Below are 14680 nucleotides of genomic sequence, written 5' to 3' on the forward strand. Positions count from 1 at the left end.
GCTTACTTTTGAAGTCTTAGAAAGGAACACAAGGGATGACCCATACCATTCTTCTCATGTCGATCTATCTAGCAGCTGCAGTTTGTATCCATCTGCTTTTTCCCTGACTACTTTTTCCCTGGCTATTTCTCTGAATAGAAAACTTAGGCCATGGGAATTTCACGTACATGTCGGCAGTGTGCTGGCTGTTTGGGCGTAACCTGTATGACACTCTGCAGTATCCCATTGGGCTGATCTCCTCCACCTGGGGTGGGACCCCCATTGAAGCCTGGTCATCTGGAAGGTCACTGAAAGCCTGTAGAGTCCCTAAGCAAAGGTAAGAAGGCATCCTCCAAAAGCATCCCAATTGGGTGGAACCCCAGGCTGGGAGAAAATTAACCAGGAATTAGGTAAGAGAAGAATCATGGTCTCCTCTGGGGAGTCAGTCAATCAAGGACATTCATGTATTGAATGTTCAAATATGGGTTGAATTATGTGGTTCACTCCATGCACAGGTGAAGTATTATTTTCACTGTTGTCACTACCACAATCATCTGAGAATATATCAAGAAGTGGTTATGATCCTTTTCCTTATGAGTAATAGCTAGTACTTACTGGAAGTTTTCTGTATGCCAGATACTGGTCTAGGCACTTTATGTGAATTAATTCATTTAATTAAACAACCCCATGAACTGTAGATACTGTTAACAGACTGTGGATAAAGATACTAAGTCTTAGAGAGATTAAAAACTTGCCCATGGGCACAACAAATTAGTGACAAAGTCTGGCTTCACTGTCAATGCTCCTGATCACCGACCACTTCTGTATTCCTTTAGAAGTCCTAGAGGAATAACAATCTATTAGGAAGGACAAATGTAGAAGATGCAATCAAAGAAATGTATTAGTATACTGACTGAAAGCACGCTTATGAAAAACTTGATCAGGAATAATACTCAGGTGGAGAAAGTGCTAGTTAATCAAGATTCTGGTGCTAATATTAACATAGAAATGAATAACGTTCACTTATTCTGGAAAGGCCTCTGAGAAGAGGATGGACTTGAACTCTTTGGTATGGTTTAGCTAATAGCTTGCCTGTGGGTGAAGACAGTCAAACTATGGAACAGAAAGAATGGCCCATGGTAGAGCAGAAGGAAGGATTATCAGTCCCAGCCCAGGCTGGATCTGCTAAACCCAGATCTCTCAGATCCATAAGGGGTGGGAGGGATAATGCTCAGTTAGGAAGGATGTGGGGGAGTAGACACTCTCACACATACTGCTAAGAGTATAACTTCATTTAATCATTTTATGGAGAAATTTTGAAACATGTTCAAAGCCTTAGAAAATATATGTATTTTGACCGAGGAATTTCATCTCTGGACACTTATCTTAAGGAAATAATAAGCATATATGCAATGATTCAGCTATAAGGAAGATAATAATGGCATTGCTTATAAAAGCAAAAACTTTAAAACACCGAAGTGTCCATCCTTTGAGCACTAACTAAGTAAATGTATTGCCTGCATGAGCAACTCATAATAAAACACTACGCTCTGGCTTTAATGACCTTATGTGGAAGCTGGGATGGCTGAATTGAACTCCCAGAAAGCTGGCTGATACACTTATCCTAGAAAGTACCTGGAGGTAAAATTCAGAGACTGTTCCATCTTTTTGATGGAAAAACAGGGGTTTGGTTTCATTCTGTGTTACTTTCACCAGAAGTTCACCCCCAATGAAAGCCCAGCTTAGGGATCATCATGTGATCAGTCACTAGATCTTTGGTGACACTTGTCCATCTTATTTATTCCAGGTTCATTCCACCTCATTCTGTAAGTGGCCCCAGTAATAATTCTGTTCTCTGGAATGCCATGATCCATCCGCTATGTAATATGACTCTGAAAGGAGTGATATGGTACCAGGGTGAGTGTTCCATTTGCTGTTTCTTCATTGTATCAGTTTTTGCTGCAAAACAAAGAATCCCAGAATTTAATGGCTTAAAACAACAGTAATTTAATTGATTCAAAATTCTTTGGGTTAGCAGGATAGTTTCTCTGGTCCCGGCTGGCTTGGTTAATTTGTGCTTGGCTCTTTTTTGCATCTTTGGTCACCTGGCAGGCTTTGGTGGCTGGATGATTTATAATGGCCTCTTTCTCATATCTGTAGACTACTGGCTGTTTGTTTGCTGGGGTTCTCACACAGCATCTCATTCTTCAGCAAGCTAGTTGAGACTTGATTACCTGGGTGTCTTAGGTTTCCAAGTGGATTAAGAGAGAGGAAATCTGAAAGCTAATGTGCTTTTAAGCTCCATTTGCATCGTGTTTGCTAATGTCCCCACTAGCCAGAGCCATTTACAGGCCAGTCCAGAGAGACTGTGGGAAAACCTACTACCAAAGGACATGGAGAGAGGGATAGAATAAAGTGTGGCTATTTTTTGCAGTCTGCCCCGCTCCCTTTCACAATTTTGATTATTTTCAGGTGAGAACAATGTTAACTATAACACAGGCCTGTACAATTGCACCTTCCCTGCGCTCATTGAAGACTGGCGCCAAGCCTTCCACTATGGCTCACAGGGGCAGACACAGCGACTTTTCCCATTTGGGTTTGTCCAGGTATGTATTGAAGGAAGAGGTTTTATGGGTATTGGTGTAAGGATGAACTATTTAGATCTCTTTCCTGGGAATTCATACTTCTTCTTTGCCCTCATGGTTTGCTAATTATGTACTGAATGTAAGACTTAATTCATCCCAGTTCATTGATGGGACAATTAAATCTTTAAAAATATTTAATAAGTAACTCAAATGTTTTCTTATTTGAGAAAGCATTACATGTTCATTGAAGAGATACTGAAAAAATAAGCAAAAGAAGAAAACATTTACAGTTCTATAATCTAGAAATAAGCAGACCTTTTCTGCTCATATATTTTTGAAAAAGGGTCCATACTATAATACTACATTATAGCTTGCTTTTTCTCTTAATGTCATGTTGTGAACATTTTCCATGCCAATAAATATTAAAATTCAACACAATTATGATCACAGAGTATTCCAAAATATGGTTGTGCTATAATTTATTTAACTAGACCTCAGTAGATGGGCACTTAGGTTGTTTTAAACTGTTTGCTTTTATCAGCAGTAGTATGTTTATTTTCCTTGTCATTGCATGCATGCTTGATTATTTCTATAAGATAAATTTTCAGAAATGAAATTGCTAGATCGAAGGTACATTTTAAAGGCTTTGAACATTCCCTAAATTCCTTTGTTAGAATAGTTGTATGAGTGTATACCCTTTTATTTTACATGGGCAGGCACCGGGAATTGAACCTGGGTCCTCTGGCATGGCAGGCAAGCATTCTTGCCTGCTGAGCCACCGTGGCCCGCCCTGAATGTATATTCTTAGCAGCCAAGAAAGTCAGCATCACTCCATATAGCAACTGTTTAAAAAAGCTGAAAAAGAAGTCACACTTCACCTAGAGATATGAATGAAGCTGATCTGGTTAGATAGGACTAAGGTAAATCAGAATACAGGGCAAAACTTATATTTTCTGTAGCACACCGTCTTATTTAACTTGTATGGTCATTTTATTAGCACACCATAATCACATGGAAACTTGAATAGGGAGTGAGATCTTGTGAGAAAATGCCCACTTCCCACACCCTCCCTGACTTGGCATTATCTTTCACACACCCCCCCTAGAATGAACCATGATCTCTCACTCCTAGGCTGATGCACATGTTCTTTGCCTAGAACAGTCTTTTCTCTGAAACTTTAATCACTAACTTATTTTTTTTTAATTTTTAATTTTTAAATGTTTTTGAACTTAAATGACAGAGGCAAGAAATACAAGCACCATACAGAGAACCCCAGCATAACCCTTCCATACCTAGAACCACCAATTTTAACATTTTGTCACATTTGAGTATTATTCTAGCTATCTGTTTGTCTGTCTCTCTATTTATTAATCTGTTTTCTGAATCCTGAAGTGTAGGTTGCATACAACATGCTTCTTGAATACTAAATGCACTGCTATGTACCTTTACTAAGAACAAATATTTTTATGTAACCACCTTAAATGTAGTATTCAAATTCAAGAAATTGAGCACTGATAAAAAGCTTACAGTCTATATTCCAATATCTTCACCTGTCCCAATAATGCCCCCTTTTAAATGCAATTTTATTGAGATATATTCACATACCATATAATCATCCGTATACACTCATGTGTTCACAGTATCATCATATTCTTGTGCATTCATCATCACAGTTGATTTTTGTACATTTTCATTACTCCAGAAACAGTAAAAATAAGAATAAAAATATTTTCCATAGCAACTGAAAAGGAATATCTATATAATGTATAAGAATAACCTCCAAACAAAAGAGCTTCTTTGGGGGTGACTCTTAGGCATAATTATAAGTAGTGTTAGTTTCTCCTTTGAAGGAATAAGTTTAATAAGGGCAAGCCCCAAGATCAAGGGCTTGGCCTATTAAATTGGTAGTCCCCAATGCTTGCAAGAAAGTCAGCATTACTCCGTAGAGAAACTGTTTAAAAAAGCTGAAAAAGAAGTTCACCTAGAAATATGAATGAAGCTGATCTGGTTAGGTAGGACTAAGGTAAATCAGAATACAGGGCAAAGAATGATATTGACTGTATTTTAAAACTTTAACTTCTGTTTGAGACCAAAGGAAGAGATGTTTATTTGGTGCAAAATTTATATTTCTGTAGCACACCATCTTATTTAACTTGTATGGTCACTTTATTAGCACACCATAATTACATGGAAACTTGAATATGGAGCTAGATCTTGTTGGTTTGTACAGTTAGTGTGATGCCCTGATATATCCCAGAGTAATCTGGGCAGAAGATAAAAAAAGTATTTGCAAAGTTCCCTTAAGGGACTAGGGGAAAAGGTGGAAATATTAAACTTCCCCACCTTGGGAAGACCTGATATTCTTGCAAGCATTCGGGACAACCTTATTCTTTCAAAGGAGAAGCAAAACTACTTATAATTATGCCTAAGAGTCATTCCCAAAGAACCTCTTTTGTTGCTCAGATGTGGCCTTTCTCTGTAAGCCAGCTCTGCAGGTAAACTCACTGCCCTCTCCCCTATGTGGGACAAGACTTCCAGGGGTGTAAATCTCCCTGGCAATGTGGGACATGACTGCCAGGAATGAGGTAGGATTGAGAAAGGCTTCTTGACCAAAAGGGGGAAGAGAAATTAAACAAAATAAAGTTTCAGCTGCTGAAAGAATATCAAATAGAGTCAAGAGGTCACTCTGGAGGTTATTCTTACACATTATATGGATATCCCTTTTCAGTTTTTGGTGTATTGGAGTGGCTAAAGGGAAATGCCTGGAACCATTGAACTGTGATCTAGTAGCCTTGGTTCTTGAGGATGAATGTATAACTATATAGATTTTATGATGTGACTATGTGATTATGAAAACCTTGCGACTGATACTCCCTTTATCCAATGTATGGACAGATGAGTAAGAAAATAAAGACAATAAATAAATAATAAGGAGGACTAAGGGATATGGGATGTTTTGGGTGTTCTTTTTGAATTTTTATTCTTATTTTTATTGTTTATGGAGCAATGAAAATGTGCAAATATCAATTGTGATGATGAATGCACAACCATATGATGATACTGTAACCATTAATTGTATACTTTGGATGATTGTATGACATGTGAACATATATCAATAAAATTACTTAAAAAAATATTCCATTGTATGTATACACCAGTTTGCCCTTCTGTTTATCAGTCGATGTACCCTTAGGCCACCTCCAACCATTGCAAATCATGAATACTGCCACCATAAACACCATTGTGCAAACATCCATTTGTATCCCTGCGTTCAGTTCTTCCAAGTATATACCTAATAACAGAGTTGCGGGATCATATGGCAATCCTACACTTAGCCCCCTGTGGAATCACCACACTGCCTTCCAGGGAGCCATACCATTCTACTTCCCTACCAACAGTGAATAGGGAACAGTACATCCCTCCCTCTACATTTCTCCAGCACTTGTTATCTTTCTGTTTATTTATTTATTTGGGGTGGTGGTGGTGGTGGTGTGTGGTCTAGGAAACCAACACTCTGTTTATTTTATTTTATTTTTGCATGGGTAGGCACTGGGGATCAAACCTGGGTCTCCGACATGGCAGGTGAGAACTCTACTTGCTGAGCCACCGTGGCCTGCCCCCTCTGTTTATTTTTAAATAGTTTTATTCACACAGCATACAATCCATCCTAAGAAAACAATCAATGGTTCCCAGTATAATCACATAGTTATGCACTCACCACTACAATTTATATGAGGACATTTCCATTTCTTCTGCAAAGAAAGAAGAAGAGGAAAAGAATAAAAAAATAAAATAAAAAGGAGAAACAATACCGCCACCATGAATCCCATACCCCTCACTTATATCTCCCTCTTACTGACAAATAGCATTCCTTTGATTTGAGCCTTTACTTTTCCCTTTCTAAATTCCATCCTGGCTCATGTATTGCATTTAATTATCTTTTCTCTTTAGCTGCCCACCCTTCCTCAACTCCTTCCCTGTCTCTTTCCTTCTCTCTTTTTCTTTCCCCCTTCCTTCATCTGTTTGTCTGTCTTGTGGGAACATATATATGATGTAAACTTTCCCATTTCAAACACTCCCAAGCATACCATTCAGTGGGATTAATCACATTCACAGTATTGTGTGGTACCCTCACTTCCTTCCATTACTAAATCAATCCTATCTCCCCAAGCAGATACCCTACCCATTATGCAGTAACTCCCCATTCTCCTTGCCCCCTACCTCTAGCAACCTGTACTCTACTTTCTATTTCCATAAGCTTGCATATTCTCTGATACCATGGAGCTTAAATTTAACATCCTAAATCTATAAAAATCTCATTTGCTCTGATACCGACTTCGATAGTATATACAAATTATATTTCTATACCCCTTCACCCTCCACCTTTTTGAAGTTCTTATCACAGATTATAGGTTTATACATTTTTAGTCCAAGCCCATTGATTTCTCCTTACATTTTATGCATTTGCCTTTCAGATCCTGTAGGAAGTAAAAAGTGGAATTATAAACCAAAATACAACAGTACTGACATTCATATTTACCCATATAAGTCTCCTTACTGGAGATCTTTTATTTTCTTATATGGCTTCAGTCTGTTGTCTGTGGTCCTTTGCTTTCAACCTACAGAACTACCTTTAGCGTCTCTTGTGGGCTGGTCTAGTGGTGATGAACTCCCTCAGCTTTTGTTTATTTAAACATTTCTTAATCTCTCCCTCATTTTTTATTTTTATTGATATATATATTATATATTCACATACCATGTAATCATTCAAAGGGTACAATAAGTGGTTCACAATATCATTATGTAGCTGTGCATTTATCATCACAATCAGCTTTTTTTTTCTTTTTTGTGAAAAATAACATATATACAAAAAAGCAATAAATTTCAAAGCACAGTGCCACCATTAGTTGTAGAACAGATTTCAGAGTTTGGTAAGGGTTACAATTCCACAATTTTAGGTTTTCACTTTTAGCTGCTCAAAGATACTGGAGACTAAAAGAAATATCAGTATAATGATTCAGCAGTCATATTCATTTTTTAAACTTTGCCTTCTCTGTATAACCCTACCATCACCTTTGATCTTTCTCCCACTCTTTAGGGGCATTTGGGCTATGCTCATTCTAACTTTTTCATGTTGGAAGGGGCTTTTGATAATTTGGGTTGGGGGATGGAACTAGTTGATGGCATGGAGAGGCCGGCCCGTCTGCATTTCAGGACTTATCTGGTCCAGGGACCCATTTCTCCCTCATTTTTGAAAGACAGTTTTTTTAGATATATAATTATTGGTGGGCAGTTTTTTGTTTTCAGCATTTTAAAATATGTCATCATCCTACTGCATTCTTGCCCCCATGGTTTTTGTTGAGAAATGGGCCCTTAATCTTTTTTTATTTTTATTTTTATTTTTTATTAATTAACGGAAAAAAAGAAATTAACCCATCATTTAGAAATCATACCATTCTACATATGCAATCAGTAATTCTTAACATCATCACATAGATGCATGATCATCGTTTCTTAGTACATTTGCATCAGTTTAGAAGAACTAGCAACACAACAGAAAAAGATATAGAATGTTAATATAGAGAAAAAAAATAAAAGTAATAATAATAGTAAAAAAAAAAACAAAAACCTATAGCTCAGTTGCAGCTTCATTCAGTATTTTAACATGATTACTTTACAATTAGGTATTATTGTGCTGTCCATTTTTGAGTTTTTGTATCTAGTCCTGTTGCACAGTCTGTATCCCTTCAGCTCCAATTAACCATTATCTTACCCTGTTTCTAACTCCTGCTGGACTCTGTTACCAATGACATATTCCAAGTTTATTTTCGAATATCAGTTCACATCAGTGGGACCATACAGTATTTGTCCTTTAGTTTTTGGCTGGACTCACTCAGCATAATGTTTTCTAGGTCCATCCATGTTATTACATGCTTCATAAGTTTATCCTGTCTTAAAGCTGCATAATATTCCATCGTATGTATATACCACAGTTTGTTTAGCCACTCGTCTGTTGATGGACATTTTGGCTGTTTCCATCTCTTTGCAATTGTAAATAACGCTGCTATAAACATTGGTGTGCAAATGTCCGTTTGTGTCTTTGCCCTTAAGTCCTTTGAGTAGATACCCAGCAATGGTATTGCTGGGTCGTATGGCAATTCTATATTCAGCTTTTTGAGGAACCGCCAAACTGCCTTCCCCAGTGGTTGCACCATTTGACATTCCCACCAACAGTGGATAAGTGTGCCTCTTTCTCCGCATCCTCTCCAGCACTTGTTATTTTCTGTTTTGTTGATAATGGCCATTCTGGTGGGTGTGAGATCATATCTCATTGTGGTTTTGATTTGCATTTCTCTAATGGCCAGGGACATTGAGCATCTCTTCATGTGCCTTTTGGCCATTTGTATTTCCTCTTTTGAGAGGTGTCTGTCCAAGTCTTTTTCCCATTTTGTAATTGGGTTGGCTGTCTTTTTGTTGTTGTTGAGTTGAACAATCTCTTTATAAATTCTGGATACTAGACCTTTATCTGATATCTCATTTCCAAATATTGTCTCCCATTGTGTAGGCTGTCTTTCTACTTTCTTGATGAAGTTCTTTGATGCACAAAAGTGTTTAATTTTGAGGAGCTCCCATTTATTTATTTCCTTCTTCAGTGCTCTTGCTTTAGGTTTAAGGTCCATAAAACCGCCTCCAATTGTAAGTTTCATAAGATATCTCCCAACATTTTCCTCTAACTGTTTCATGGTCTTAGACCTAATGTTTAGATCTTTGATCCATTTTGAGTTAACTTTTGTATAGGGTGTGAGATATGGGTCTTCTTTCATTCTTTTGCATATGGATATCCAGTTCTCTAGGCACCATTTATTGAAGAGACTGTTCTGTCCCAGGTGAGTTGGCTTGACTGCCTTATCAAAGATCAAATGTCCATAGATGAGAGGGTCTATATCTGAGCAGTCTATTCGATTCCATTGGTCGATATATCTATCTTTATGCCAATACCATGCTGTTTTGACCACTGTGGCTTCATAATATGCCTTAAAGTCAGGCAGCGCGAGACCTCCAGCTTCGTTTTTTTCCCTCAAGATACTTTTAGCAATTTGGGGCACCCTGCCCTTCCAGATAAATTTGCTTATTGGTTTTTCTATTTCTGAAAAATAAGTTGTTGGGATTTTGATTGGTATTGCATTGAATCTGTAAATCAATTTAGGTAGGATTGACATCTTAACTATATTTAGTCTTCCAGTCCATGAACATGGTATGCCCTTCCATCTATTTAGGTCTTCTGTGATTTCTTTTAACAATTTTTTGTAGTTTTCTTTATATAGGTTTTTTGTCTCTTTAGTTAAATTTATTCCTAGGTATTTTATTCTTTTAGTTGCAATTGTAAATGGGATTTGTTTCTTGATTTCCCCCTCAGCTTGTTCATTACTAGTGTATAGAAATGCTACAGATTTTTGAATGTTGATCTTGTAACCTGCTACTTTGCTGTCTCATTTATTAGCTCTAGTATATTATCATATCGTCTGCAAACAGTGATAGTTTTACTTCTTCCTTTCCAATTTTGATGCCTTGTATTTCTTTTTCTTGTCTAATTTCTCTGGCTAGAACCTCCAACACAATGTTGAATAATAGTGGTGATAGTGGACATCCTTGTCTTGTTCCTGATCTTAGGGGGAAAGTTTTCAATTTTTCCCCATTGAGGATGATATTAGCTGTGGGTTTTTCATATATTCCCTCTATCATTTTAAGGAAGTTCCCTTGTATTCCTATCCTTTGAAGTGTTTTCAACAGGAAAGGATGTTGAATCTTGTCAAATGCCTTCTCTGCATCAATTGAGATGATCATGTGATTTTTCTGCTTTGATTTGTTGATATGGTGTATTACATTAATTGATTTTCTTATGTTGAACCATTCTTGCATACCTGGGATGAATCCTACTTGGTCATGATGTATAATTCTTTTAATGTGTTGTTGGATACGATTTGCTAGAATTTTGTTGAGGATTTTTGCATCTATATTCATTAGAGAGATTGGTCTGTAGTTTTCTTTTTTTTGTAATATCTTTGCCTGGTTTTGGTATGAGGGTGATGTTGGCTTCACAGAATGAATTAGGTAGCTTTCCCTCCACTTTGATTTTTTTGAAGAGTTTGAGGAGAGTTGGTACTAATTCTTTCTGGAATGTTTGATAGAATTCACATGTGAAGCCGTCTGGTCCTGGACTTTTCTTTTTAGGAAGCTTTTGAATGACTGATTCAATTTCTTTACTTGTGATTGGTTTGTTGAGGTCATCTATTTCTTCTTGAGTCAAAGTTGGTTGTTCATGTCTTTCCAGGAACCCGTCCATTTCATCTAAATTGTTGTATTTATTAGCGTAAAGTTGTTCATAGTATCCTATTATTACCTCCTTTATTTCTGTGAGGTCAGTGGTTATGTCTCCTCTTCCATTTCTGATCTTATTTATTTGCATCCTCTCTCTTCTTCTTTTTGTCAGTCTTGCTAAGGGCCCATCAATCTTGTTGATTTTCTCATAGAAACAACTTCTGGTCTTATTGATTTTCTCTATTGTTTTCAATTTCATTTATTTTTGCTCTAATCTTTGTTATTTCTTTCCTTTTGCTTGCTTTGGGGTTAGTTTGCTATTCTTTCTCCAGTTCTTCCAAGTGGACAGTTAATTCCTGAATTTTTGCCTTTTCTTCTTTTCTGATATAGGCATTTAGGGCAGTAAATTTCCCTCTTAGCACTGCCTTTGCTGCGTCCCATAAGTTTTGATATGTTGTGTTTTCATTTTCATTCGCCTCGAGGTATTTACTAATTTCTCTTGCAATTTCTTCTTTGACCCACTCGTTGTTTAAGAGTGTGTTGTTGAGCCTCCATGTATTTGTGAATTTTCTGGCACTCCGCCTATTATTGATTTCCAACTTCATTCCTTTATGATCCGAGAAAGTGTTGTGTATGATTTCAGTCTTTTTAAATTTGTTAAGACTTGCTTTGTGACCCAGCATATGGTCTATCTTTGAGAATGATCCATGAGCACTTGAGAAAAAGGTGTATCCTGCTGTTGTGGGATGTAATGTCCTATAAATGTCTGTTAAGTCTAGCTCATTTATACTGATATTCAGATTCTCCATTTCTTTATTGATCCTCTGTCTAGATGTTCTTTCCATTGATGAGAGTGGGGAATTGAAGTCTCCAACTATTATGGTATATGAGTCTATTTCCCTTTTCAGTGTTTGCAGTGTATTCCTCACGTAGTTTGGGGCATTCTGGTTCGGTGCGTAAATATTTATGATTGTCATGTCTTCTTGTTTAATTGTTCCTTTTATTAGTATATAGTGTCCTTCTTTGTCTCTTTTAACTGCTTTACATTTGAAGTCGAATTTGTTGGATATTAGTATAGCCACTCCTGCTCTTTTCTGGTTGTTATTTGCATGAAATATCTTTTCCCAACCTTTCACTTTCAACCTATGTTTATCTTTGGGTCTAAGATGTGTTTCCTGTAGACAGCATATAGAAGGATCTTGTTTTTTAATCCATTCTGCCAGTCTATGTCTTTTGATTGGGGAATTCAGTCCATTAACATTTAGTGTTATTACTGTTTGGATACTATTTTCCTCTAACATTTTGCCTTTTGTATTATATATATCATATCTGACTTTCCTTCTTTCTACTCTCTTCTCCATACCTCTCTCTTCTGTCTTTTCATATCTGACTCTAGTGCTCCCTTTAGTATTTCTTGCAGAGCTGGTCTCTTGGTCACAAATTCTCTCAGTGACTTTTTGTCTGAGAATGTTTTAATTTCTCCCTCATTTTTGAAGGACAATTTTGCTGGATATAGGAGTCTTGGTTGGCAGTTTTTCTCTTTTAGTAATTTAAATATATCATCCCACTGTCTTTTAGCTTCCATGGTTTCTGCTGAGAAATCTACATATAGTCTTATTGGGTTTCCCTTGTATGTAATGGATTGTTTTTCTCTTGCTGCTTTCAAGATCCTCTCTTTTCTCTTTGACCTCTGACATTCTAACTAGTAAGTGTCTTGGAGAACGCCTATTTGGGTCTAATCTCTTTGGGGTGCGCTGCACTTCTTCGATCTGTAATTTTAGGTTTTTCATAAGAGTTGGGAAATTTCCAGTGATAATTTCTTCCATTAGTTTTTCTCCTCCTTTTCCCTTCTCTTCTCCTTCTGGGACACCCACAATACGTATATTGTGTGGTTCATATTGTCCTTGAATTCCCTGATACCCTGTTCAAATTTTTCCATTCTTTTCCCGATAGTTTCTTTTTATTTTTGGAATTCAGATGTTCCATCCTCCAAATCACTAATTCTATCTTCTGTCTCTTTAAATCTATCATTGTAGGTATCCATTGTTTTTTCCATCTTTTCTACTTTATCCTTCACTTCCATAAGTTCTGTGATTTGTTTTTTCAGTTTTTCTATTTCTTCTTTTTGTTCAGCCCATGTCTTCTTCATGTCCTCCCTCAGTTTATCGATTTCGTTTTTGAAGAGGTTTTCCATTTCTGTTCATATATTCAGCATTAGTTGTCTCAGCTCTTGTATCTCATTTGAACTATTGGTTTGTTCCTTTGACTGGGCCATATTTTCAATTTTTTGAGCGTGATCCATTATCTTCTGCTGGCGTCTGGGCATTTAGTCAGATTTCCCTGGGTGTTGGACCCAACAGGTTGAAAGATTTTTCTGTGAAATCTCTAGGTTCTGTTTTTCTTATCCTGCCCAGTAGGTGGCGCTCGTGGCACACGTTTGTCTCCGGGTCTCACCAGTAAAAGGTGCTGTGGGTCCTTTAGCTTTGGAAAACTCTCGCCGTGGGGGGGGTTCGTCAGCCGAAGTGGCTTGGAAGTGTGCCAGCCGGCCTGTGGGTCCGAACGCGGGGAGGGTCGCTGTCTGCCGTCCGCCGTAGCCCATGAGAGCGCCCATTCGAATTTTCTAGTCGGCCCGGGGCGCCAAGTGTGGCGGGAGGGTGCCAGCCGCTGCGGCCCGGGAGAGTGCACCGTTCCCAGCCGGACTGGGGAGTCACATGTTTGGAAGGGAACCCCCTGGTCACCGTTCTCCGCGGCCTGGGGATTTCCGATCCAATTCTCTCAGTTGGTCCGGGGGGCTGCGCGTGTTGGGGGCGCCAGCCGCCGCGGCTTGAGGGGACCGCCTGCCCAATTCTGCCAGCTGTCCCGGGAAGGAGGAAGGGAGGGACTCTGGCCGCTTGCCGCCATGCCCGGGGAACCCCGCGCCCCTCGGCGATCTCACCGGAGTGGGTTCTCTCAGCCAGTCAGCCATTCCAGGATGGGGTACGCTGTCTTTTTGATCTCTGTCGTGGCTCCAGGAGCTGTTCTGTATCGTTTCTACTCCCCTAGTAGCTGTTTGGAGGAGGAACTAAGATCCGCGCGTCTTACTAAGCCGCCATCTTCTCCGAAAGTCGGATGAAGATATTTTACCTTGAACCCTGTAAAGTGGGGGGTGGGAATGGCCTAGATGACCGCCCAATTCAGACCGCGGGACAGTGATGGAGTTGAGGCAGACCCGATAACTTTTCGATAGCAGCAAGAAAGAAAAGTCAGCTAGGGAAAAAATATGATAGAGGCAAACGGTTCGTAGCTCTGGCTGGAAGACAAGGGGCTGGCTGCTTTCTTTCCATGCTTCAGCTCCTCATATTAGTGGACGGCCAAGTTGAAACTCCTTAACCAATTGGTGTTTTCATTCCCCCCGGGAGTCCTGTGACTTCCAGCAAAGTAGATTCTCAGGGAAGAAAGCCCCAGTCCTACTATGGATATAGAGAAGCGCCTTGGGGATGGGACAACACAGTACAAAGTTCATTCCTGCAACTTCCACCCTTTTTGGTCGTGGGCCCAGGAAGCACAGCCCCTTAATCTTTTTGAGGTTCCCTTTTATGTGACATGTTGCTGGTCTCTTGTGGCTTTCTGAATTCTCCTCTCCTCCTTGGCACTTGACAACCTGATTATAATATACTTCTGTGTGGGTCTATCTGGGCTTACCCTGTTTGGAGTTCTGTTGAATATCTTGGATGTGTATATTTATGTGTTTCATTAAATTTGTTTGGGAAGTTTTCAGTCATTATTTCCTTGAATATTCTCTCTGCTCCTTTCTCTTT

At 38.6% G+C, this 14680-nt stretch overlaps 1 protein-coding gene across 7 annotated transcripts in view; it reads left to right on the plus strand.

Annotated features, from left to right (window-relative positions):
• SIAE (sialic acid acetylesterase) overlaps positions 1-14680 on the plus strand; it is a 138784-nt gene that overhangs the window by 31597 nt on the left and 92507 nt on the right. For all 7 annotated transcript variants that reach the window (XM_077112583.1, XM_077112585.1, XM_077112588.1 and 4 more), the window contains 3 exons: positions 139-316; positions 1787-1896; positions 2452-2585. In XM_077112583.1, the coding sequence (XP_076968698.1) occupies positions 139-316; positions 1787-1896; positions 2452-2585 (422 nt within the window). The remainder of the gene's footprint in view (positions 1-138; positions 317-1786; positions 1897-2451; positions 2586-14680) is intronic.

The sequence above is a fragment of the Tamandua tetradactyla genome, chromosome 8 (assembly GCF_023851605.1).
Source record: "Tamandua tetradactyla isolate mTamTet1 chromosome 8, mTamTet1.pri, whole genome shotgun sequence".
NCBI lineage: Eukaryota > Metazoa > Chordata > Mammalia > Pilosa > Myrmecophagidae > Tamandua > Tamandua tetradactyla.